Source organism: Eubalaena glacialis, chromosome 13 (genome assembly GCF_028564815.1).
Source record: "Eubalaena glacialis isolate mEubGla1 chromosome 13, mEubGla1.1.hap2.+ XY, whole genome shotgun sequence".
NCBI lineage: Eukaryota > Metazoa > Chordata > Mammalia > Artiodactyla > Balaenidae > Eubalaena > Eubalaena glacialis.
The window spans coordinates 11,243,998-11,271,169 of record NC_083728.1 but is presented as its reverse complement, the minus strand read 5'-3'; the positions used below and the strand labels follow the sequence as shown (position 1 = coordinate 11,271,169).

At 41.9% G+C, this 27,172-nt stretch overlaps 3 protein-coding genes and 1 long non-coding RNA gene across 9 annotated transcripts in view; 2 read left to right on the top strand and 2 right to left on the bottom strand.

Annotated features, from left to right (window-relative positions):
* The window catches only part of ADNP (activity dependent neuroprotector homeobox), a 29,816-nt gene extending 28,597 nt beyond the window's left edge, over positions 1–1,219 (bottom strand). The window contains exon 1 of one of the 2 annotated variants that reach the window (XM_061209777.1): positions 1,152–1,219. The gene's annotated coding sequence lies outside the window, so the exon portion shown is untranslated. The remainder of the gene's footprint in view (positions 1–1,151) is intronic. The other variant, XM_061209778.1, reaches the window with a different exon arrangement.
* LOC133104101 (uncharacterized) lies at positions 99–15,682 on the top strand. 5 transcript variants are annotated; one of them, XR_009703482.1, is made up of 3 exons: positions 99–277; positions 1,745–1,819; positions 15,317–15,682. It is a non-coding gene; the product is annotated as an uncharacterized LOC133104101 (long non-coding RNA). The 5 variants fall into 5 exon arrangements; XR_009703480.1 differs by lacking the exon at positions 99–277 and adding an exon at positions 948–1,010 and having other exon boundaries at positions 1,742–1,819; XR_009703479.1 differs by lacking the exon at positions 99–277 and adding an exon at positions 977–1,051 and having other exon boundaries at positions 1,742–1,819.
* Positions 2,950–23,842, bottom strand: DPM1 (dolichyl-phosphate mannosyltransferase subunit 1, catalytic). Its single transcript, XM_061209779.1, has 9 exons — positions 23,669–23,842; positions 20,630–20,729; positions 15,889–15,922; positions 14,042–14,118; positions 13,928–13,953; positions 12,028–12,123; positions 8,565–8,633; positions 6,006–6,120; positions 2,950–5,098 (listed from the first exon to the last, which is right to left on the bottom strand). Exons 1-9 carry the CDS (start codon positions 23,827–23,829, stop codon positions 4,994–4,996), a joined length of 783 nt encoding a protein of 260 aa, XP_061065762.1. The 5' UTR covers positions 23,830–23,842; the 3' UTR covers positions 2,950–4,993.
* Positions 23,843–24,138: 296 nt separating this feature from the next.
* MOCS3 (molybdenum cofactor synthesis 3) lies at positions 24,139–26,449 on the top strand. The gene has a single exon (XM_061208807.1). The coding sequence runs from the start codon at positions 24,151–24,153 to the stop codon at positions 25,516–25,518; it is 1,368 nt and encodes a 455-aa protein (XP_061064790.1). The 5' UTR covers positions 24,139–24,150; the 3' UTR covers positions 25,519–26,449.
* The last annotated feature ends 723 nt before the right edge of the window (positions 26,450–27,172 follow it).

Sequence of the window (27,172 nt, the reverse complement as noted above, 5' to 3'; positions counted from 1 at the left end):
ACCAGAAGCAACAATGCGGATTTATAAGGAAACTGTATCAAGCTACCCAGGAGTTTTTTTGTTTTTGTTTTTTTCCCCATTCTGAAGGTTCAAGACACTGGCACAAGAAGCATCAGGGAAAGAGATTGGGTGTGTGGGGATGGACAGCATCAAAATGGCAAACACAGGAAACAGTTTGGTTCTTTTCCCTCCTAAGCCTTTGTCTGAGAAATGGGGTTATGGCAAGAACTGTCCAGAGGAATTGGGAAGGCAAGAACATCAAGAAGACTCAGTGTGGGTATGTGTGTGGCTGAAAAGACTATTAGACCTTAGCGCCTGGTCTTGGGCAGAAGAGGAAGAGAAGCAATCGCGCCTTTTCCAGCAGACAGGCATCCAGGTTTGGGGGGAGGGGAAGGCAGGCAGGCAGCCCAGAGGAAAGAAGAGGTGAATAAAAGGGTGCTCAAAGAACTACTCCCCATTCATTGCACACACACACACAAAAAGAAAAAAGAAAAAAATCTTTCGCAGCTTTCTGGATTTCCATTTTTTATCGTCTTACTGCAAAGTTGGGGCTCAGAATGCTCGCAAGAGGTCGTGCTGACCAGGCAGCTGCGATTGAGAAAAGGGGGTGGTGGAGGACTCCGTGGTCAGGATAGGAGGGGAGCTGGCTTGCTGGGGAGGAAGGATTGCACAGGGGAGGCAAAGACTTTCACTCCGTGCCATGCATGCTCCCCGCCCCCCAATCTCTTCCCCCCCTCCCCCGGCTAAAGGTGGGTAGACCTGGCAGAAGGCTCGTCCCAGGGATTGGGGGTGTGCGTGGGGGGGCTCATTTTGGGCGGGGGGCGGGAGGAAGGGATTAGTTCCAGGGATGGGAGAAGCTCGATTCTTGCTGGGGGCGGGGTGGAGGGAGATGCCACTAGCCGCAAAAGCTCCGGCGGCCGGGGCGGCTGCTGGCCTCCGCGGGCTCACGGGGCGGGGAAGGGGGGTCGGGCTGCAGGAGGAGGCGCCCGGACCGCGGACCAAGAGCCCGGGTAGCGGTCCGCGCCGGGGCGGGCGCTCCCTCAGCACCGGAGTATGCAAAGGAGCGTGTGCGGCCGGAGGGCTGGCGGTCTCAACAATAATGCGCCCGCGGGGCCGGCCGTGGGTCCGCGCGCGGCGGCCGCCGGGCTTACCTTGACTCGGCCTCGAGGCGCGCGCGGGGCCGGCGTGCTCGGGGGCCGGGCGGCGGGCGGATGGCGGCGGCACGGCGCTGGCGGCGGCGAGGGCGCGCCCGGGGCCTCGTCGCGCTCCGACTCGGCGGCCTCGGCGGGGTCCGGCTCGCGCCGCGGCCGCGGCTGCTGCCGGGGGGCGCGGCGGGCGCAGCAGAGCGGCGGGCGGCGGCGGCGGCGCGAGCGGCTCCCTCCAGTCCCCCGCGCGGGCGGCGGCGGCAGCGTCGTCGAGCGGTGCAGACAAAGGAGGGGCGGAGGGAGGAGACGGAGGGTGTGGGAGAGGCGGCTTCACCGGCGCGGGCAGGCGGGCGGCGACGGCCGCGCTCCTCTCACTCCTCAGCAGCGGGGACCGAGAGAGGGAGCTGTGTCTGAGGAGACGCCAAAATCCCCCTTAGCGCTGCCCGCGGGAGGGGGAGGGGGCACAAGATGGCGGCGGCCGGGGGGGCGGGAGTTCAGTTCATGGATCCCGGCGGGCGGCGGATGGGAGACCGGGCCGGCGGAGGCGGCGGCAGCAACGGGCGGGGGAGGGGGGCTGATCCCGCGTCTCCCCTCAGCAGACAATACAAGCGCCTCGGAGCAAGTCCCCGAACCTGCCCTAGCCAAAATGGCGGCCGAGAAAGAGCGGAAGTGACGTAAGTACCTCATTAGCATAAGAGGACTCATTGTCCAGCTAACTAGGGGGGGCAGTGGGAGACAGTACCCTTCCCCCCCCATAGACAATTCTTACTCCTACCTGTGCTTGCTCCTAACTTTTTTTGAGGGAGGGTGGCACCAGCACCCCCACCCCCACCTAAGGGACATTATATAATCCCCACTGAGGGGGAACTCTCGCGAGAACCAAGAGGATTTGCCATTGACCCACTAGGAGGCGCCGCCGATAATGGCCGCAGTGCGCCTCCACGGCCCGTGTGCACGGCGGGCGCCTTCCCCTGGCCACAGCGCCGGCGGCGGAGGCACAAGCAGAGGGCCGCAGCACGCGCTGCACTCAGTCAGGTGGCCGCGCTGGGGATCCCTGCGCGGGCCCAGCTGGGCCTGGACTACATCTGGTGGGAGGGGGCGTGCGCACAGCCCCGCGGCTCCACGTGCTGGGAAGCCCGCGCTCTCGGGCTGGGCAGCAGCCGGAAGGGCAGACACACCTGGCCGGTCATGGTCATGCCCGACACCTCCTGCTTTAAATGAGGTGTGAGGGCCTCGTGCTTCACACACCGACTTGAGATGAGACCCAACACCATGGATGCTTGACCCCTTGCGGGTGGGGTGGGCTATTCAGTGGACAGGCCTGTGTTTTACAGAAGGCCGGCTGTTGCCCTGGGGCTGGACATTCTTCCGAATCAGTGATGGACTCTTCTCTTTGGCCTGAAGAAAACAAGTGGGATCCCTAGCGTTTGAGGCCACTGGGCTAGTGAAGCCCAAGGATGAGAAATGATGTTGCCAGTGGGCCTCCACAAGATCCTTAAAAACCACACAGACTGTAGTCCCAAGCCTTTAGTGCTCCCACAATTTGGACAGCATAGGACACAACGTGGGCCTCTGTAAATTTAGGTCAACCCCAACCAACACATTGTCTTCTCAACATTCTTGAACCCACCTTTTATAGTTGAGCGCATATGAGTGTCTATCACTGGCTAGACGTACTTAAAAGTAATAAATGTCATTGTGAAGGATTAACCAAACCTGTTAAGATGTGCTCTGTACATCTTACACTTATCTTTTGCTGTTTCTCTAAATTTCATGTTAAAATAGTTTCAAACCATACGTAACATTCCAAAAGAATCTGACTTTACTGAAAACAGAACAAATTGTGGTTACATATAGCTCAATGTCTAAGGCTTCAGTTAGCAGGTTTAACAAGCTGTTTCATCCAACACAGTATTCCGTTAATTTCTGAAATTGTGATAAACTATATCTTTAAAAGCCAAATCAGTATTTCAAGGGAAAACAACAGCTGAAAAAAGTTGTAAAAAGGAGGAGGGGACCCAAAACATTCGATTTAGAGAAACAAAGATGAAGAAGCTAATTCCATGTTGCAGAAGACAGGCAAGAACTAATATGAAATAAGCAAAATAATTTTAAATTTAGTTTTCCTTAGGTATACTTAGATTTCATACAGAGATAATACCAATACAAAGGGAGAACATCTGGATTTCATCCTTGGCCCCATTTACAAAGTAAAAAGGGATGCTGGATTCACATGTAAATGTTTAAAAAGATTTTACAGTGTTTAAGTCACCAGATTTACTACAAAAATGCATCTAAATAGTCCAGATTCTTTTCTAAATAACTTCCAAATGGTGAAAGTTTTCACTGCTCAAATAATTTACTGTAAATAATGATAGTGCTGTAATGATTGTGGGAATAAGAACCAAAAGACTAAAAAAGGCAAGAGGTACCTACTCTAGTGAGGTCTGAGAAGACAATATTTTATAGTGGGTTCTCTGAGGTGGTTATTTAATCTCTGCTCCACATAGTTGACAATGAAAATTTAACTTTGGGTTCAGACGAGAAAGAATCTAAACACTCAAAAAAAATTATTTTACATCAGTGGTAATAAATTTTCTAGTTGTTATTAGTGATGAGAGAAGTCACTTCCCCAAGGAAGAGGGGTCCATGGTGGGCCAGCTGTTCAGCTCTGCATAAAAGGGAAACAGAATAGTAGAGGCCCTTATTGGAATGTGTCCTATGGATTCAACTATGGGAATAGGTAATGTTCAAAACGACACCAAAGGTTTTATACTCTGGTATTTATTTCTGGTAGGATCTGTTAGAAATGCAAATGGAAAAATCAGACTTTAAATTTCTTTAGCAGCCAAATTAAGCCAGGAAAATGCAGTAATAGGAATACTGTTCACTAAATATGCTTATTAAATGACTTAAGAGACGCCCCTTCCTTTTACTTGCAAAGGAAAGGCAATGTGATCTTAAGCTTATTTGCTCAAAGTATGCCTTACTCAAAATTTTAAAAGACACTGCGTGATCTAAAAGCTATGCTATACTTGGAAATTAATCTTTTTTGCAATACCCACTTAAGGTGGGTAAATAGAATATTTGTGAGGGCTTTACTGAACATTTCAACTGGCAGAACAGTTTTGTCAACAGAAGAGCTATAGGGGATTTAGTCATATTACTAAAGATGTATGCTTTGTTAAGGGTCCTGAAATAACATGAAAAATATTTTGAGGGAAAAAACATAGTTGTTTAAAAATTACTACAGCTGGGAATTCCCTGGCAGTCCAGTGGTTAGGACTTGGCGCTTTCACTGCCGGGGGCCCGGGTTTGACCCCTAGTTGGGGAACTAGGATCCCACAAGCTGCGCAGCACAGCCAAAAAAAAAAAAAAAAAAAAGGGCAGAGGTGTGTTATTTCTTTTTTAGTTCATATAGAAACAGCCATGTATCATATGTGTATTTCATGAATATAATTAGCACTCCTCTTACTTCTGACATGTATTAGGTATGAATCCAGAACTATGAATCCAGTTTTTATAAAGAATATTTCAAAATCTTTCCCATGTAAGAAATCCTGCATTTGCATACTCTAATGAAAGCATTATTTTTATGCAAAAATTTCATATACATTTATTTATAGGTCTTAGTACAGCAAAATGTAAACGAAAATTGAGAACACTGCTCATTTTTCTAATTTAATTTGACATATAAAATGGAGTTTCTCAGGAAAAAAGATTTGCATGAAATTTACCTTACCTTATGATTTATGTTCTAAGAGTACATTTTATAAAAATCAGCAACCAGGCTTCTTTTATGTTTAAATTGAAATGAACATGATTAAGTATAAATGAATAACTTTCTTTTATGTAGTAGCAAAGAGAGTCAATAGTCCTTTCAAGAAAGAGACTATTTCATTTCCTCCCAACTTGGATTCACCATAAACACGATCCACAAATGATATTGGAACCTAGTTAAAAAAATATATGTTAAGTGAGTCTTCAAAAATATTAGGAAGGAAGCATAGCAGGCATACAACAATTACTCATACAATAGAAACAAGATTAGTCCGCTGATAGCAAGTCCTTCAAGGTAAATCTGAATTATGGGATTCTTACAGTAACTGTGTGCACCTGCAAGTCTTCAAAATTAAACATGCATTTTACTATCTAAAAATAGGTCATCTAGCCAAAGCTACAAGTGTTTTGAAAAGCATTGATACTGAATATTAAGTTGGTTTACTCAAGCTTCCCAGAAAAATTATATGCCCAAAGAAGTAAAATGGCCTTTCACCTAATTTTTTCAGTAGTCCATCAAATTTAGCTGTCACTGTTTAAGCACTAAGTTAAAAATCTTATAACTTCCACAACAGTAGTAACATTCTAGTTAGCTATTTTCTTGCTCTGAATAAGAATATTATTGTTAAACGAGGAGAGTCTTCCCTAAGAACTTACTAGCTGGCTGTAAATAGTACAAATCCCCTCTGCTCCCCCAATTCCTGCCCTTTTCATGTACTCATAGGCAAGGAACGGGCAAAAGGGATTCACCACGCGTTTTTAAGTAGGGTGGCTGATGGCTGAGACACGGGGAAAAGCGGCAGACTCATCCCATAATGCTGAGCAGCCAGAAGAAAGGGAAAGGAGGAAGAAGATACCGGTAACTTTTATTTATTTAAAAGGGAGTGCTGCCTTCTGTTATGCTTTGAGTCTTGGTAAGTCAAATATATTAATTTTAAAGAAATGTGAATTTTCACCCTTTTGCATGGATACCTGGAAGCCTTCCATATTTATTTAGTAGTTTATGAAAATTAACCTTTTTATGATAAAAAGTAACCCTATTGTTTCTTTATGAGGAGTATAACACACTATTTACCATACCTCGCCAACAGTATAATTCAGCTGTCTTGCCCGAACAATCATCTCCATCTGGAAGACGTAGCCTTTAGAAACACATTTTTCTATTAATTTCTGTAAAACTTCTTTTTGGTATAACCTGTAAGAAAATAAAATGTATATGTACAGCTGGATAAATATACATGCCTACATGTATCCTGACCTTTCAAAAAGTTCACTGGTATTTATAAAACCTTAAACTTTCACCAGCCATTTGTATATAGAAAAGCTCTCACAGTTGATGATTATGATACATTTGTCCTGAACTGGAAAGGCCATAAAAATATTTGGTAAATAATTTGGGACAATTTTGAAAATGAATTCTTAGTATCTCTTAGAGAATTATCTTCCTATCACACTATCAGAAATTATAAAAATATGGTAATAAAGTGAATCATGTGGAGCAGAACCCTCCCATCGTTTGTAGTTTTTAAATTTTTCTTAAAATTTATTTTTAAAGCTGAAAGGGGAGAAACTGTTTCAAATACTGGAACAGAGTTGACAGATGATGAAGCAACAATATAAACTAGATAACAAGAAAGAAGTAGTTAACAGGCATTTCCTCATAAATGTCTATGAAGTTCCTATTTCCTGAGATCTAAATAAATTCCTGAGATAAACTAAGTCCCTCTAGGATGAGCTTGGTTAAGCTAGGTTAAGACAGGAAGTAGGGATCACAGGATGAGGCAATCCTGGTGGGAATCAGCTATCAGCAACTGAGGTCACAGTTAGACACTTAAACTGGGCGAATGCACATCCTAACTTTAGATGGACTGCAGGCCAAAGGCAAAGCTCATCAGATTTACAAAGAAAGACAGGAGCTGGGAAGTCCTATGGGTGACCTCAATCACGTTCTTCAGGAGCTCCCTATTTTCAGAGTCACTGAGGTTAAAAAACAAAAAAACCCCTGAGCCTCAGTGAGTAGAAAGGCAGCAATTTCTACCTCTTCTTGCCGTTTTTGTTTTTGAGAAAGCTAGGAGAGGCAGTAACTTTGTTCTCTTGGTAGTTAAAGCCACCTGGATCTATAATGCCAGAGGGTTTTATACCTGGAACTCACATATTTTCTCAGGCTTCCTTTCAGGTTACCCCACCTTTTGGTTTTTCAAGCTTTTAGGTGGCTATAAGGCTAAAGCACAATCCTTAGAGGAACCTGAGGGGGATTAGTGGTATGCACTCCTTTACCCCCCCAGTCTCCATCAGAACTCCAAAGAATAAGTCTGGAATAAATGTGAAGAAAGGAGATTCTGATGGTAGTAATATTCATTCAATAACAAATGTTTATTGAGGAACCTACTGTGTTTCAGGCACCTTTTCATGGTTTGGGATTTTAGCAGTAGAAACTAAAGATATATGTCAAATGATGTTAAGTAGGGGAGGGAGGTCTGGGATTATGGGAAGAACCATGATGGTGGGATAATGGAATAATGTTTCAGCAGTACCTTTAAAACTAGGATTAGGCTACGAATTCTTTCCCTGTAAGAGTCACTTTATTTCTGTAAGAGTCACTTTGTAAGATTTATTTCTCTTCATTGCCACCCCTGTCTCCTCCACCACAATATCTTTTTTTTTCTTTTAATTACAATCTTTTTTTTTCCTCTGGAAATCAAGAGATCTTTATAACACATCATTCATTTGCCTCCAAGTGCGGAACTGAAGGGATATATTTATGGGGTCCCTATCTATCTTTTATACACTAAATTGTGCTTTCAAAATAATTTACATTTTAAATCTAGAGAGGTTTCATTTTCATTATCTGACCTCTAATTTGCGATGGCTCCTCTCTTCACTTTTGACTCTGTCTTACTATCTCTGAACTGCTATCCAACAGACTTGCAGTTGCACTAGTGGTACTAGTTAACCTTCAACAGCCAGCTCCTAATTTGTGTGTTTGTGTGTTCTAATGAAGTATGGAAGAATCAACATTATTTAATGGATAGAAGCAAATACCAAGTAATATAAAGTACCCAATGCATGGGTCTGGGCCTTAAAGTAGATGAACAGAAATTTTATAGTTTCAGAGATAATACACACACCCCCAGAAACAAACAAAAATAAAAAGACCCCAAGGACCTAGCAGGAGGCTTTGCTCCATTTAAACAAGAATTTTTTTTTTTTATAAAAAAATGGAGAATAAGGAAACTGAAAAAGCTCTACATAAATATTAAAGATTTTAAACTTTTCTGTGGACAATGCTATAAACTGCAGAAAATTACTGGAAGAGGCACTGTTTTTGAAGCCCATCTCAGTAATGTTCTGAATGAGCAGTCCGTGGTCACCTCAGGCCCCTCAAGGGCTGAGCAGTGATACTAATGTTAACAAGCACACTAACCCGTCATCCATGCTCTTTAAAAAGCACAGTATTTTCCCTTAAGATGCTTAGGCTTCATTAGCAGCTTCTAAGCAACCTCAGTCTGTCTTTTTTAGCGTTCCAGAACAAAAATGGGATAGAAACGAAAAGTATTTCTTTAAGTCATTATAAAGCAAGAAATTTAGGCAAGAAATTGTAAATAGTAGAAAACACACAATCACAGGTTTTCACTGTACCTGAAACTTCCTGTTAAATCAGTCGCTCCTGGTCTCAGCAAGATCTGAGTTATAAAATTGGCCCCACGGCTGCCAAATAAAAGATTTTCTTTATAAAATACAATTTCTAAACAAAAGAAATACACCCAAGTGTAGAGTGCTAAAAATGCTACACTAATTTCATAAATGCAACACTATTTCACAAAAATGTTAATTCTATGGAACAAACAGAAATTATTTGTCAGTGAAAGGAGATCTGGTAGTTCTCATTTTTCAGAAAATAGGGATTTTTATTCTTGGAATGTGACATATAGAGGTGACCATAAAACACTCATTCTTCCAAACTCTAGGTGAGAATGGTAATAGATTTTTAACTCAACTCACATATTTGCCAACAGTCATGATTTAGAATTACAAACATCTGTCTAGACAGCAAAAGTGATCTATCAGGGATCCGGAGTTTCTTTTTCAGATTCAAATCACCAAGTGATGGCAGTTTCCAACTGTGTAATAGGTCAGTTTGCATTAAAATGGCTTTTTTTTTGTTTTTAAAGGTGTGCAGGTGGGAGAGGGTTTTGGTTTTTGGCAATTTCTGGAAATTGACCAAAAGTTCCATTCTGAGACTTTCTTAGTCTGCTTGGGCTTCTATAACAAAATACCACAGACTGGGTGGCTTAAACAACAGATATTCAATTCTCACAGTTCTGGAGGCTGAAAAGTGCAAGATCAAGGTGCTGTAGACTTGGTTCCTGGTGAGGATCCTGTTCCTAGCCTACACATGGTGCCTTCTTGCTGTGTGCTCAAATGGAGGGGGGCAGAGGGGCAGAGGGGCTGAGGGTGGGGGTAGGAGGAGAAAGGCCAAGCTTTCTTGGTTTCTTGTTGAAAGGGCACTAATCCCACCAAAAGTGCCCCACACTCAGGACCTCATCTAAACCTAATTACCTCCTCAAAACCCCACTTCCAAATACCAACACTCCCTGCATAAGGTACTTTAACACATGAATTCTAGCAGAAACATTCAGTCCCTAACAATGACTTTAGGATCTGTGCTTCAAACACAACTAAGTGTCAATCAACTATAAGCTATTACTGACTAATAGCTATTATTAACATTTCAAAAAGATGTGAAGTACAGTTGGAAAAAATGACTTTGGTACTGCAACTATATTTTAGTGGGCTCAGATTATTTTAGAGTGTTCAGATTCAGAAAAAAGGTGTTTTTTTTTTTTTTTTTTTTGGCCGTGGGGGGGGGGCGGGGCGGAGGGGCGGAGGGCAGCAGGGGAAGCAGCCTGGAGAAAACAGTTTCTCTCCAAAGCCAGGGTAACCATCAAGGCACTCCTTAGGAGTGTTTCTTTCTTTCTCCCTTCCTTTTCCTTTCCCCCTTCCTTCCTTCTCCTTCCCCCCTTCCTTCCTTCTTCTCCTTCCCCTCCCTCCCCCCTACCCCGTGCCACACAGCATGTGGGATCTTAGTTCCCTGACCAGGGATCAAACCCAAGCCCCCTGCATTGGAAGTGCAGAGTCTTGACCACTAGACTGCCAGGGAAGTCCCAGGAGTGTCTATTTCATATAAATAACATGGTTACGGATACAGCTGGCATAATGGCTAACAGAAACATTTTCCTGTTCAGTTTGCTTCTAATAGCTACAAAAAAATTCCAGGACATAGTTTACCCACCAAAATGGTTGTAATCAAAGGAATGTGAGTGTATATGTATTTATGTGTATGTGTCCATGTGTGTATGTATATATTTGTACATCTATTTAAGGTAATGCATTTTAAAATTGGGGTCTTTTAATTAAAATGCAGCAAGAGTCAGACAGACTTGGGTTCAAATTCTGGTTCTGGACCATACAAATGAGACCTTGAGCAAGTGATACAGACTCTTTCTCAGGAGTTTATACTGTAAAGTCAGTGCAGACATTAACTACTAATGACAGATACAACTCAATACAACTAAATGATCCAACTAAAGGTTGTAAATTGTCTCTGACTAGGACTCCCTGATTTTAAATAATAGCTTTAATGACCAAATTCAGAGAGGCCTGAGAGATCACTGATTTGTTGCTCTCAACCTTGGCTGCACAACAGAATCATCTGGGAGCCTGTGAAAAACACTGATGCTCTTGCACCACCTCTGGAGATCCATTCAAATGGTCTGCAGTTATGTGTGTGTACAAGAAAGGGAGGACAAACAGGGAGCAGTTGCGTATAATTTTCCCCCTACATGACTTCAATGCTCAGCAGGATTGAAAACCACTGATTTATCCAACCCCTTCATTTCACTGAAGACTGAGGCTCTTACATGTTTTAAATACTTGCCCAAGGTTTAACAGTTAAGAGGCAAAAGTGACATTAACCTAAGAGAACCTTCAGTAGGAATGAAGTGGGTGATAAAAAATACTATCAGTAAGAATTTATACAAAGTTATGTTGTTACACAAAAAGCAATAAGCTATATAGATCCTTTAGAGATAGAAACACATCTTCCCAACAACCTAGGTGCCATAGATTAAATATGGTCAAAAATTCTTTGTGGGTCTTCCCATCAAGAGGTGGATTCTATTTCCCCACCCCTTGATTATGGGCTTGCTTGGACCAAAAATTAATTCGGTGTTAGCCCCAGAGCTTAGGACTCAAGAGTCCTTGCAGTTGCAGCCTTGGTACTTTTGGGTGCTGCCCTTAGGATGCCATGTAAAGAAGCTGATCCAGCTTCCCAGGTAAGCGGCCACATGCAGGAGAACTGAGATGGCCCAGCCAACAACCAGTACCAACTGCCAAACATATGAATGAGGCCATCTTGGAGCCTCCAGCTGAAGGAAACTGCATGAGTGAGCCCAGGTGAAGTCAGCAGAGGAACCAGTAGCCAAACCAAAGAATTGTGAGAAATAATAAATTGTTGCTGTAAGTCACTCAGTTTTGGGATGGTTTGTTACACTGTAATAGAAAACTGAAACAGTTTATTTCATTTCCATTTTATCATGAGGAAAGTAAAGCCTAGAAAAGGTAAAATATGCAAGGGGACACAAGTAATTAAAAGACACAATCAGGATTTTAACCCAGGTCTGCCTCCAAAGCCTCACTACTTTATGCTGCTTAGTAAAAGCTGAAATCATGAAGTGTCTTAAATTACTGAAAAACATATATGGAAAAAATTACATATTTAGTCCAAAAATATAGATGAATAGTTCACTTAAATCAAAGCTGAAGGTCCAGCAGAACAAACTGTGCTGAATTAGACCATTTCTACGAAAGGTTCAAAGGTTTATGCTGATTTTTCCCAAGTGAAAAGCATCCAAAATAAAATACTCTAACACAGGAAAGATTGTGGGTAAGAAGCTATCTGGGAATACTTTCTGGAAGTTACAATCTGATCCCACAAACTCCAAGGCAGCATGGTAATTTAATCCAAATACCTGTTAAAAACATATTTCTAGTAGTTACACTAAAAAAAAAATAGAGAAATCATGAGCACATACATATATACCTGATTATTTTCCTTTTCAAATCCCAGCCATATACACCTCCATTTCCTTTGTAGCGAGTTCCAGAGACAATGTCAAAATTACCCTCCTTTTGCTTCCTGCAGAAAAAAATAAATTAGCTGGCAATTAGAAAAAGCTGTTGAGCTTTCAACAGAATTGCTAAAGCAAAGCTTATGAGTATTTTTAATTCTAACAGATATCACCAGAAATTACTTTCCAAAAAGGCTGTAGTAACTCATACTTCCTCCAGCAATATCCATGTTCATTTTCTATCATCTTATTGGTGCTGGATGTACTGTTCTATAGGTCTTTAATTTTGAAAAACTAATAGTAATACGTGGTTATTTTAACTGCATTTCCCTGACTACATCCCAGGGTGAATATCTTCTCTTAGGTTTATTAGCCATTTGGATTTCTTCTGCACATGGCCTGCTTGTATCTTTCACCCATTTTCTACTCCACTGGTTCCACTGCCTTATCAGGTCAAAGGAGCTTTTGTGTATTGGTGATCTAAGCAGAGAAGGTATTTCTGAGGTGACTTTTATGCAAAGATCAAACAAGGAGAAGTAGTTGGCCATTAAGGAGCAGTGAAAGAGCACTTCAGGCAAGGGGGAGGGGCACAAGATGAGTTCAGAATGCAAGGCAGGGGCCACATCACGAGTGGTTTGAGGGGCAAGTAAAGGAGTGTGGATTTTTCCCCATGTGTTCACAGGAACTCCTGGAATTGTTCTAAATAGGTGAGTGACATGATCTGATTCTGTTTTTGTGTATTTAGCTTACATTCAGAACAGCTTCCAAATTCTTATTCTGAGAGGTGTCATGGTCTCTTGGGTTTTCTAAAAATATAGTTACATTACCTGCAAATAAATGTAATTTTGTATCCTTTACCAATATATACTAAATTCTTATGTTACAACATTACTTAAAATCTCCATGTTTAATGATAGGTGGTACGCCTATAATCATTGATGAGTTTACTGGAAATGACTCAACATGTCACCATTTAGTAAGACCTTTGTGGGGAAATTCCTTGGTGGTCCAGTGGTTAGGACTCTGCTGAGGGTCTGGGTTAAATCCCTGGTCGGGGAACTAAGATCCCGCAAGCCGCGCAGTGAGGCCAAAAAAAACAAAAACAAAAACAAACACCTTTGTGTTAGGACCAGGTTGTCTTCAGTATGTTTAAGTGGTTTCCTTCTATTTCTACATTAAAATTTTAATTAGAAATGGCTAGTGAATTTTACCAAATACGCTTTAGCATCTATAGACTTAATCACGCTTTTCTTTTCTTTTTTAAAAATATTTATTTATTTATTTGGCTGTGCCAGGTCCTAGTTGCAGCACACAGGCTTCTTAGTTGCGGCCGGCAGGCTCCTTAGTTGTGGCATGCAAACGCTAAGTTGCGGCATGCATGTGGGATCTAGTTCCCTGACCAGGGATCCAACCCAGGCCCCCTGCATTGGGAGTGCCGGGTCTTAGCCACTGGACCACCAGGAAGTCCCCAGTCATGCTGCTTTCTTTGTTAATGTGATAAATGAATTTTTTTGACCGAGTCCTGATTTTGGCATTCCTGAAATAAACCCCAGCTATTCACAGTGTTTTACCCTTATGATGCAGGGCTTAATTCCATTTAACAGGGAAGCTGCTTTTCATATTTTTCTGTAGTCTGTAAGAATTAGGTAATAAAGGAATTATCTGTTGATTACTCCTCTCAGGGCTCCTAAAATATATCATTTAGTCACATAACTAAATATTCACATGTCTCAAAGTTATACATTGGTTTCATTTTTGATAGCAAAATTAAAATAGCATGAGTATTTTTAATGAATGAAAAATGAAAATAAGTACAAAATCAATATATGATAAATGATTTGAATAATTCTTTCAAATATTAGAAATACCTACCTAATGAATTCAGGAATAAATTTTGGCTGAAATTTAGAAAGAATAAAGAAAGAGTAGGTCAGTAAAACAGGCTAAGACTATCATAAATAGCCTCTAAAGAAACATACCACTCACATGGTGTGAGAGATCAGCATCCATAATGATTATGTAGTTTCCTGTGGCATGTTTCATCCCATGAATATACGCAGTTCCTAAAAATGAAAATATTTATATCCATTAAAGGAAATCACCAGAAATGCTTAGGTATACATCTGAACAGGGAAGAAATTGCTAAGCACCTCTGAAAAGCATACATTAGTCCTCTAAGTCCTATTTATTATTCTCCATCAAAAACATCTCTCAATTTCATTCTTTCGTCTCCAATTTCACTTTAGTCCCGGGCACCATCTTCTGATGCCTGGATCCCTACCTAACCAGTCTCTCTGCTTCTGCTCATCCCATCACCCCTGTCCCACAAAAGCTACGCAGTGAGTGTCTTCTACACTGTAAGCCTGGTACACTAGAGCCCTGTCTCCGGGGCCAAAGGTGCAGCTAGCAATTACTTAGCCACCCTCATGCCTAAAAATTCCTCGGGGACTTGGCAGGTAAGGGTGACTGGTCAGGAACAGGCTGTGGGAATTCCTGCATTCTCTAGCCCCAAATCACCACAGTACCTTATTAGAAAGGCAGAACTCTTCTGACTTCTTTTGTTAAGAAGTGACTATCCAGGGACTTCCCTGATGGCGCAGTGGTTAAGACTCCACGATCCCAACACAGGGGGCCCGGGTACGATTCCCGGTCAGGGAACTAGATACCACACGCATGCCGCAATGAAGAAGCCTGCAAACCGCAACTAAGGAGCTGGCGAGCCACAACTAAGGAGCCCGCGTGCCGCAACTAAGAGCCAACCAGATAAATTAATTAATTTTTTTAAAAAGTGACTATCCCCAGCTTTTTGGATTTCCACTGACGGGTTAGTAATTCTTGGTGGCTTTCATGGCAGTTTCAAGATTATTTCAATCCCAAAGAACCTTCTGGATTCAGATATTCAGAACATTTGATCATGCCATGAAACTGAGGGTCTTCAGGACAGCAGATACTCAATTTTCAAGAACTGTGCTTCCCCCATGCTCCCCCAATTTCTCAGTAAAATTATACCACTTTTCAACATAAAGCAGCTGTGACCAACAATAGAAATAAAGGCATTCAAGATTTTCATCTCAGAATGACTGACCTCATCTGAGCTTTTCTATAACCCCTTACATTTTAAAGCTGGAAAAGCTTCCTTTTTAAAAAATAAACACCTTTTAAAAACTTGTAACTTCAAGAACTGTTCAAAAGACTTACAGCTAAGGGAGTGTGCTGGTCTAAATGTTTGCCCTTAGATCCCTTCTCTGTTCTATATTGCAGGGTACTATATTTGTTTTCTTGTCAACTGGTTTCCAAACAGCTTTGGGAGGCACAGGAGGAAGGAAGATCTCAAGGAGAAGGGGAAAAGTCCAAGTGTCCTCCCCTTTACTCTGCCTCCCAGCATGGACCAGATTCCATCCATGGCTCCCGCTTCTGCCAAGCATCCCTGACTCCACCATTCTAGCTCCTCTGGGCAGCCCGGGTTCCCGGCTCTAAAAACACCATCTCCTCCATTGTCGCTCCAGCCCAGGAGCGGTAGTGAGCTCCAGCTGCTACTAATCTCTGAGTAGCCCCACTGTTCCATTTGGCTTCTCAGCAATTCCTTCACCTGTGTAACCAGACTCTCTGTATTAAATTCCCTATATTGAAAGCCTTACAGTGGTTTCTGTTTTCCTAAGTGGGCTTTGCCTCATACAGGCAATTCAAGTTAAACCATCTGAATATCATTAAGATCATTAAAAACCATCACAGGAGGTCACTGTATTTTGGCCGTCTTCCAAACTGGGGAAATACACACTGGATAATCTTACTAAGGCAAGGAGCAGGCATGAGGGGTGAGAGGTTCTACTTACCTAGTCCCAACTTTTGCTCCCGTGGTCTTAGAAGCTGTAAGAATAAGAAATGGCATTTTAACACAAATAATCGAAAATCTGACTAATAAAAACTTTTTTTAAATAAGTGCTCACTCATTTTAACAGAAATACAGCTGCATTTATTAGACCTTAAAGCAGAATATGCTTAACATTTTTTGCCAAAGGAAAAAAAAGCATCTAGTAACAAATCAAATAATTTAATAGCTTTCAAGGAAAAGTAACATTCTTTCACCCAAACCCCACAGACCAAATCTTAAACTCCGCCCCCCGCTGCACCCCAGAGCTATCCACCAAAAAAACATTTTTTAATGTCTATTACTTGATTTATCATTTTAAGCAATGTCTATTGATTCCTTCCTAGGAAAACTGAGTATTTAACTCACTTATTCTGTACTTTTTTGGAATATTTGATGGCCATGCTTGTTTTCTCAATTCCCTTTGTGATTTTACATGTTGATACTCCATCCACTTATCTTGACTCTATGCTTGGATGATCTCATCTTATTCTCTATTGGTCCAATGACATGATTTCAGGTTATATTCCTAAGATTAAATTCTTTCTCCTTACAGTTTATCAATTAGTCTTTCTACACTTCTTGCTTCATATATAAGCACTGACTTAGTTGTTGTTATTTCCTTTTTTCTCTAAATTTCTGGAAAAGTAGAATGCCAAGGTTTTGACGCTAAGTTTCTGAGGTAGGGGGCTCAAGTAGACTCACTAGTGGGCATTTCTTATCCTCCCCCCTCCCCCGCCCCCCGGCACTTGCCAGTGTGTAAGCAGGTTGCCTCAGACTGCAAATCTCCAAAGTATTTTCAGTTTAATTTAAGCAGGATAGATTTTTTTTTCTTTTTTTTTTTTAAACTACACGCAAGCTGCTATAGGTCTAGGGGAGGAACAAAGATGATAAAATACATTCCTACCCCATGAGCTTTTATATAGAGGAGAACTAGACATTCAATCAATCATCTATAATAATTACAATTCACTGAACAAAATCAAACCACACATGTCAGGTGTTATTTGATTTTGTGCTCAACAGTTACTGACAAAATACTGACCTCATCTGGTATTTGCCCTGAAAAAGCAAATCCTTTAAAGTTCATCTTAGATTTTCTATAACCCTATGTTTTAGCTAAAAAAACTTTCTTTTTTTCAAACAAAGGATAATTTTGTTATTTATAATTTCCAGAACGTTCAAAAGTTTATATAAAATACAAACCACGTTACATAGATAGCGTACCATGGAGCAGTTAAAAGAATGAGGTAATCTGGTGACAAAAGATGACCAAGGTATAATTAAAGAGTTAACAGAATGACACAGGAAGACTACATTTATGTTTAAAAACAAAAACACACATATAAAACCACATTACCTGGTTCTATAGATGTAGACACACACACACACACACACACACACACACACACACACACACACACACATACACACGTGCACAGAAAGGTCTGGGGTAACATATACCAAAATGTGGACCGGGGTCTCCCCCTGGAGAAGGGACCAGGATGCAGATCAAGAAATGCTCATCAGAGGCCAATTCAGTTTTACTGGTAATATTTACATTTGACAAGAATATACTTGTTTACTTCTTATGTAATAAAAAGTTCAAATTGTTTCATCTCCTGTGCTTTATTTTCAGACCCCTAATTCCACCCCTCTCCTTTTTTTCCCTCCTCACATCAATATGATTGCTTTTTCTTACATGAGGCAGGATGGCTTAGTAGATGACTATGGAACCCCCCTGCTAATTTGCTGTGTGACCCCAGGGCAGCAATGGGCACACAGAGCTCACCTCACTCAGCCGTCATCAGAAGAAGCTGTGAATTCACAGAAAGTGCGTGTAAGGGTACAGGGCACATACCCTGAAGAATGCTTACCACACCTGCTTAGAAAATACCATACGACACTATGATTTGTTTGACAAAAAACTTACTTTGTAAAAATCTTTATCGTAGAAAATCTTGATGACACTTCAGAAAACTGTATCAATTTCCACTAGGATCAACACCATTTGAGTGGACCTGTTTTACCGTACTCTCGAAAACGGGTTGGGAGAAATAAAAATAAATCTGCAGCTAAGAAAAGGCTAATCGTACTCTCCTATTTTGCAATTCTTATCAGTGAGGCTCATATTTTTTTCATTTCTTTTTTTTCACTTTTGACCATCTGTAGTTCTTGTTTTTATGAATATTTATTTCTGTACATTTGATTAGGATACTGATCTCTTTGTCAGAGATAATATGTTGGTATTTGGGGATGAACCAAATATTTTTAAGTAGTCAAATCTCTCAATCCTATAGTTATGCTTGACATTTTAAAAGTAATGAATGTGTGTTACACTTCATTATCAAAACAATTTTTAAAAATACTAAACTATAAATAATGACAAAATACAGATGAGTCTATCTGATCTCAAGTTGGGGGGATGAAACAAGCCATGTACATCAAACATAATAGAAGCCCTCCAAATCTCATATCTCCCCACCCTGTGATCATTGTTAACAGTTCAGAATATGTGCCTCCAATTTTTCTATGGTCCCACTCCTGCCATTTATTAATTACCTATGTACCCTTGGAAAGTGACTTAACCTCTAGTCTGTTTCCTCACCTCAAGAGTTAAATTTTTTTTTCTTTAGCTTTTTTTCTAAAATATTCATTTCAACCAGTTTGAAAGGCTAACAAAGCATCTGTGAATATTTTATCTGAGGTATTGTAAGGTGGTTCCTAATTTTTCCCCCAACTAAATATATATATGTCACCTAAAAAGCAAGCAAGTGCCCTCCCTGGCATAGCTTGTTACTGGCGCGTGTGCACGCGCACACACATAATTTTCTAGTTTAAATGACCTAAAAGTGATAAAATAATGAATGAATAGGGAATTTCCCTGGTACCACATGGAAATCATGACAGTAAATGCTATTTTTTCCTCATTATTTTAAATTTTATTGGATTGATGGGAAAAGTGGAATGCTTTGAATACCATGTTGTTTTAGAATTTGAGGAGATCAATTCATCAGGCATTCCTTAAGATCAATCAATCACACCTCAAGGCTGAGGTTCTATGACAAAAGTGTTCAAAACAGTTAGGTTGATGTTCCCAGATTAAATGGAAGTGCATAATGAGAGTATTCTATACATTATGTGAATCAGTAGCCCTGGCCCAGAACTTAATGAAAACTGAGGAACTGTTGGCCAAAAATATGAACCTAGCATTATCAGAAGTCACTGCTAGAAGGATGAAAATTTCAGTTTTTATCTCCTCTGTACACTTGTACATCTGGAGACATTCAGAGAGGACTGAGGTGTGCTAGTTCTGTGAATTGCTCGTCCGTCTGTGAGATGGAAAGAACCTCTAGTACAGGATAGATTTACCATGTATATAAGAGTAACACATTTCTTTAAATGCTTCTCACCAACTAAGATCTCCTCCAACTGCATAGAAATTATTTCATTATTGGGATTAATCAAGAATATCTGGACCCAGAGCCTATTCTTTATGATGCTTAATTGCCATTTCTTGAAATGCAAATATCAATAAAGGTTCTCCAAGAGACTTCTTCGTTCCTTTTTATGGCTGAGTAATATTCCATTGTATATATATGTACCACATCTTCTTTATCCATTCCTCTGTTGATGGACATTTAGGTTGCTTCCATGTCCTGGCTATTCCAAGAGACTTCTTTATTCCTATACCAATCGTTCTCTGTTGGGAAGAGGGGACAATTTTGCCCACAAAGGGAGGGACACTTGATGTTATCCAGAGGTATTTTTGGTTGCCACACTGAGGAGGGGGGCTGCTGCTGCATCTCGTGGGTAGAGTCCAGGGATGATGCTAAACATCCTACAACATACACGACAGTCCCTCACAGCAAAGACCTATCAGGTCCCAAGGTCAGTAGTGCTGAGATTGAGAAATTCTGGTCTATACAAATTACAAAATACCCAATGCCTAGAATGTATTTTCTAATTAAATCTGGATTTAATGTATGCTTTTGGCCCAAGAATTAGCTGAAGTGATCTCACAAGTATGCTCCAACGTTTATAAAGCCAAAACGCTGATCAAAAATAAAAATTACAAAGCTATTACAAAATGAACTCTACATCTGCCTAAGGTACTCCTGTAGAAGAACAACAGGCTTTAAGGCACAGTGGGAAAATCTAAAGTTTAAGACTCAGAAAGTCAATCTAAATACTTCCACAAGACTGTTCTACAGATAAAAATAAAAATGCCAAGTTCTTTGGGAACAAAAAAAAAAAAAAAAAAAAGTTTCACATGAAAACAATCAGTCACCTTTCCCAGCTACAAGCTAGCTGTAGGCAGGATGCTCTACTGAAAGTATGAGAATACCTAGAGAAAGGGAGCGAGAAAGATCAAGACACACATTACTAACTGCAACCTAGCTCTATAAATATTCCTTCTCATTTCAGTATCATGCTTTAATTCTGCCCTTCAAGGAAACTCATCTGCAGAGTCAGACATAAAAACAGAGTTCATCCAAAGGCTCACTATCGTGCTGTAAACCTACCACTGACTCAACATATCAAAGACACATAAAACCTCAAGCACAATGAAAATGCATCTAAACCCCAAGTGTATAAGTTGCTCTTTAACTTTTTCAGTTTCTAGACAGACTGAATTTAAGCACTGTTCATTTATCATCTTTCCCCAATATAAACATAACTGATATGATAGAAAAATGACTTACAATTTTGTCTGACCCATAGATCTTCTCCAACTGTTCAGCAACATCCCTTGTTCCATCTGGGCTTCCATCATCTATGATTATAATTTCATAGTTGAAGCCACTAAAATAAAAAAATTTAAATTTGTACTGCTTGGGGACAGTAGTCTCAAATGAAAAAATGATTTTAAAATCACTAATTCCTCCCCGGTATAAGTGAAAATTTATTGCCATGTTAAGCACCAAGGAAAACTTCAATTATCAAATGAAATAAATGTCAAATATTTACTATGTCACCTCCAAACTACGTACGTTGCTGGAAAATGCTACTATACAGTCCTGAGATGTTAAAATTCTCACAGAAAACATACTCTTTCATTAAAAAAATTATAGTGATCATATATATTATATATGATAGGATATCATATAAAATTGTATACCTACTTGGGAAATGGAATTGTGGAACTTTAATATCAAGTCTTAGTTACATAAAATATTTCAAAAATACATTTAAAGATATCAAGTCAGCTGAGTAGCTCTGGGTGATTATTCTTTTTAATTTAATCCATGAATAAATAAATCTGATTTAATTTCACCCTTAAAAAACCCACTTGAGAATGGTGACAGTCTTTTACACCACTGTTTCAAACAGTTATACCCATTATCCCATACTATCAAAAAAAAACAAAAAAAAACCCCAAAACCAAAACAGCATAGAATTACAAAAGCCGTCAGTGCTTAAAAATTAACATCTTTTCGTTGTTCCCATTAACTTCATGTGATAGTTTTTATTCTAAAAACAAGCCAGCACAATACTTGGATGTACCTGTGATCACCATCACATGTCTCCCCGCCTCCCTTTAAAGAAAACATTCTTTTTGTTAACTTTATTGGGAAACTTAAGGAGAGAAAAGGAGATACAGACAAACCCCCCAAAAGGCAACATCCTGCTTCCTCTGGTCCTGCTTGAAGAAACAAATGCGAGGAAATCAACCAGAAAACACATTCTACTGTTAAAAGCTTAAAAAAAAAGTCGGCCCCAGCAAACTTGTAAGAAAGCAAAACCCATCCTATCTTCTAAGAGTAGATAAGATGATTTCAGTTTCCCACAGTGCATTAAATTTAGGCATGTGCTTTACGAGCCAAAAAAAGTTAAGATGTTGGACTTCCCTGGCGGTCCACTGGTTAGGACTTTGCCTTCCAGTGCAGGGGGTGCAGGTTCCATCCCTGGTCAGGGAGCTAGGATCCCACATGCCTCATGGCCAAAAAACCAAAACATGAAACAGAAGCAATATTGTAACAAATTCAATGAACACGTAAAAAAAAAAAAAAAGTTAAGATGTTGATTCTAGTTGTTGTTCTGAAAGAGATATACTTCATAAACAAATGGAGTCATTCATAAGCAAAATTACTGCCCTCTCCACTTCAAAGCACCCACACCACCTGAGGGTCAGGTAGTTAAAGGAATCAAGCTGAGCGAACTTTAGGTAATTTGACTGCCATCTGAAAAGAAAATAGCTGTTTCCGTCATTAAACTTCATTTTGATTAAAAAAATATCCACACAGAAACTACTGAAAAGATAAACTGCACCACATTAAAAAATTAAAGAATAGAGCAAAAAATACTGTATAATCAGAAGACAAGCTGGAACAAGATCAGCTACATGACAATTTCTCTAATCTGGAAAGAGCTTGAGAAATCAAAATATAACTTAAAGAAAAAAGGGTTAAAAGCTACGGATAAAAAACTTTGAAAAGCCGTGAATGTGAGGATAGTTATTTCATTCAAAGAATTATAATCAAAACAGCAGTATCTTTCACCAATTAACATTTCCAACAATGTAGGTTTAATAAAACTGGCTGGTTGGTGAGGAAACAGGCCCTCTCTGATGAATGTTGGAGAGTCCTAAGCCGGTACAATCTTTTTTGAGAGCAATTTACCATTAACTATCAATCTAAGCACATCTCTGTCGACTCAGCAATTCCACCACAAAGACTTTATCCACGATACTAGTAAAAGTAAGAAAGTGTAAGGAGCACTTCTTACGCGTCAAGCACTTTTCTCAATGCTGGAAAATACGTTGTGAACAAAGTCCCCATTCTCATTTGTAAAGTTAAAGTCAAAAAAGAAAAACAAAAAAACTCTGGAAATAATCCGTGTTCATTGATATGACCCGGTTAGAAAAATTATAACACAGCCACATGATATTACCCAATTTTCACAATAATTTGCGAAGTTTGTATGTGCTGATACGGAAAGATCTTCAAAGATTTACACATGATCCCACTGGTGTAACCGTAAAACAAGTTACTTCGTACTGACACCACGATTTTCTGAAGTTTAAAAAAAACTGTATAACTCTTTCAAATTCAACTCCAAAATCTCTCACTTTCTAACAATCACATCAAACATCCACCGGCGAATCTGCCCTTCTGCCCTCTCCAGAAAGGATGTCCAGCCCAGCAGCAGCTCCCTAACCCACGGAGCCCAAACCTCATGCTTACATAAGCCCTCAGCACCCGGGCGGGAATGAGCGGCCTCACTTAAGAGTCCCGGCTCCTGCCGCAGATCCTGACCACCTAGATAGAGGGAGGAGTGAGGTCAGGCCTTCGGCCTCGCAGTAATTAAAAGGGTGGCTAGGGGCTTCCCTGGCGGTCCGGTGGTTAAGACTCTGAGCACCCAACGCAGGGGACATGGGTTCGATCCCTGGTCGGGGAACTAAGATCCCACATGCTGCGGGCGCATGCCAAATATAAAATTAAAAACAAACAAATAAAAGGGCAGCCAGCCCTTCTAAGAAAAAAGCGGGGTGAGGAGTATAAGGGAGTGTATAATAAAGGAGTGTGTCACAAAACCCAAGGGCAGAGATAAGAACCCGAGACACAGAGAGAACCCGGGAAGTATCCGCCTCTTTCCTCGTAGGGTGGCTTCCTCCCCAAGGCTTCCAGCGGGAGACGGAAGAGAAGCCAGTCAGGGGGCCGCCTCTCGCAGCCAACTGCCGACACCCAGGCCGGGAAAGCCAGCTCATCTCATTCCTCTAGGAGGGCGGCCGGGCGCGCTACCTCTCGGAGAAGCTCTTCACCAGCAGCCACACAATGAGCGGTAGGTTCTCGCGCTCGTTGTAAGTGGGCAAAAGCACCGAATACTTGTCTTGTTGCGGGGTGCGCGGCTCTGGCTCCCGCGGAGACCTAGGAGACGGTCCGCTCGCTTCCCCGGAGGCCATGGCAGAACTGCGCCAGGCGCCGGAAGCGGAATGACGTCAACGCGGCGCGGGAAGAGGACGCGTCGGAACGTACCAAAGGCGGGAGGAGGGGCATGGTCCGGGTGGCGAATTCTAGTCCTCCTAAGGCTCTCTGCGTAGTTCCATTGGAAATAGTCAGGACTTGTGACTCTTTCAAGTTGAATCTGAAGGTTGCTTCAGAAAAATACATATCTATTTATCACCTTTCCCCAAGCTCCATAGAGTTGTTTAGTTTATTCCAGTCGCAAGACGAGGGAAAGCCGGAAACGGAAATGCCTTTGACAACCTCCCGAAGAGGCTGCCATGGCGGCCAGGGAGGAGGTGCTCACCTTGCAGGCTCAAGTTGCCCAGCGTGAGGAGGAGCTGAGTTCCCTGAAACAGAGGCTGGCGGCGGCTCTTCTGGCCGAGCAGAAGTCAGAGCGGTTGGTTCCGGTGTCTCCCCTGCCGCCGAAGGCCGCCCTGTCCCGAGATGAGATTCTGCGCTACAGCCGGCAGCTCGTGCTGCCTGAGCTGGGCGTGCAGGGACAGCTGCGCCTGGCGACCGCGTCCGTGCTGGTGGTGGGCTGCGGGGGGCTCGGCTGCCCACTGGCGCAGTACCTGGCAGCGGCCGGCGTCGGCCGCCTGGGCCTTGTGGACTACGACGTAGTAGAAGTGAGCAACCTGGCCCGCCAGGTGCTGCACGGCGAGGCCCTGGCCGGCCAGGCCAAGGTCTTTTCGGCCGCCGCTACACTGCGCCGTCTCAATTCGGCGGTGGAGTGCGTGCCCTACGCGCAGGCGCTTACGCCAGCCACGGCGCTAGACCTGGTCCGCCGCTATGACGTGGTGGCTGATTGCTCCGACAACGTGCCCACTCGCTACCTGGTTAACGACGCCTGCGTGCTAACCGGCCGGCCCCTCGTGTCGGCCAGCGCCCTGCGCTTCGAGGGCCAACTCACAGTCTACCACTACGGCGGTGGGCCTTGCTATCGCTGCGTGTTTCCGCAACCACCTCCGGCCGAGACGGTGACCAGCTGCGCGGACGGCGGGGTGCTTGGTGTGGTTACCGGGGTCCTGGGCTGCCTGCAGGCGCTGGAAGTGTTGAAGATCGCTGCAGGTCTGGGCCCCTCTTATAGTGGCAGCCTGTTGCTCTTTGATGCCCTCGGAGGTCATTTCCGCTGTATTCGGCTGCGGAGGCGCAGGCCCGACTGTGCAGCTTGCGGGGAGCGGCCCACTGTGACTGATCTGCAGGACTACGAAAGCTTCTGTGGCTCCTCGGCCACCGATAAGTGCCGCTCCCTCCAGTTGCTGAGCCCGGAGGAGCGAATTTCTGTCGTCGACTATAAGCGACTTCTGGATTCCGGCTCACCCCACCTGTTGCTGGACGTCAGGCCTCCAGTGGAGGTGGACCTGTGTCGGTTGCCTCACGCCCTACACATCCCTTTGAAACATTTGGAACGGAGGAATGCGGAGAGCCTGAAACTCTTGGGAGAAGCAATCCGGGAAGGGAAGCAGGGCACACAGGAAGGGGCATCTCTTCCTATTTATGTGATCTGCAAACTGGGCAATGACTCCCAGAAAGCCGTGAAGATCCTGCAGTCCTGGACAGACTTAGACTCTTTAACAGTTCAGGATGTTGTGGGAGGCCTCATGGCCTGGGCTGCCAAAATCGATGGAACGTTTCCGCAATACTGAGGTGGCCGGTAGAGTCTGACCAGCGAAAGATGTGGGTTGTCATGTTACCTAAAGTTTTTTTGCCTTTATGAATGTATTTGCATTTTTTTCAGTAATGTACGGAAGAGCCTGGGATTCTCCAATATCTGCGGATAGGTGGACTTCTTTTTATAAGGAGCTTTTTAATTGTAACTTATTGGGTAATGAAGCAATTACGGGGTTATAACACTGTTCCTCTGAACTGTCTGGTGTTTGCAGCACTTGGTTGGTGTGTTGAACAGGTGGGATAGAATGTAAGTGGCAGGACTTTGTGTTTTGAACTGCAGGTCATTGCGTGTCCTGCCTCTTTTTTTATTTTATTTTTTTTAAATCTCCCAATTAAAAAGCTCTTTAAAGTTGTCCATTTTATTGCTTGGAAAGATGTAATATACTTACTGAATTGATCACGGATGATATAGTTAAGATAAGTTTATTGTTTACTAAGACATTCTTTGGGTGTTATTTCTAATTCAAATGATAGAACATGCCCTAGAGAAATCAGTGTTTAAAATGTAAATTGTTAAAACATTAAAATGAAAATTAGCTGGGAAGTGGTCATTCTATTAAATATTTTCAATTAATAGCCGAGTAAGATATTTACAGTCTAGCAAGATAGAAACCACCTTTGTAGCATGTCAGTTTCCTTTATAAATTGCTGATTTTTTCTTAGACTTAACTTCAGGGTCCAGAAATTTCTAAACTGTACGGTTTGGCTTGCTTTGGAATCTTCAAGTCCCAAGTCCCAGCCTTCTGCCCTCCCCTGGCCTTTTGTCCCTGTCCAACCTGTTATTTTTATTTTTGTCTTTACTGTATGGCCAGAATGCCAAATACAATATTGAATTAAAGTGAAATAAGGAACATTCTTCTCTCCTTTGCAGTTTCAGGTGAAGAACTTTGAATATTTGACCAATATTACTTGTTATTGCTTTACTGTAGATAAATACCTTCTATCAGATTAAATAAATTTTTGTTTATAGTTTGCTAAGAGTTTTCATTGAATTCGTCAAATGCTTTTTCTGCATTTTTATGTGCTTTTTTTCTCTTCTGTTAATGTTGTGAATTACATTTTTTTTTTTATTGTGGCCAAAAAAACCTCACATAACATAAAATTCACCCTCCTGACAGTCGCCACATGTACAATACAATATTGTCAACTCATGCACATGCTGGGCACCAGATTCCAGAAGCCTCCATCCTGCATGACTGAGACTTTATACCCACTGAACAGCTCCCCATCTCTCCCCTTCAATTTACCTCTTCTATTTTGATTTAATCTATTCCAGTGTTTTATAGCAGTATAAAATGGTGTTTTTTATGTTTGTATACTTATTAAATAGCATTTTCATGAAATGGCAGGTAGTATGCCCAACTTCCAATGTATTATGCAACAAAATTAAAAGCAAAAATTTGGTATGTGAGTATATAGTAGAGGCAAATTGAACAATCCATGACGTATCAAAAGGGGGCCTCTATTCTCCAGCTGATTGTTGTGTGGCAGGCCTATAATCGTCAGAAATCACAGATGTGAATGTAAAATGTTTGTATCTCTGAGTACAATTTTTAAAGATTAAAAGCATTGTGGGCCAGACAAAACCCTCTGCAGGTCAGAATTTCTCACCAGTTTGCAACCTCTGAC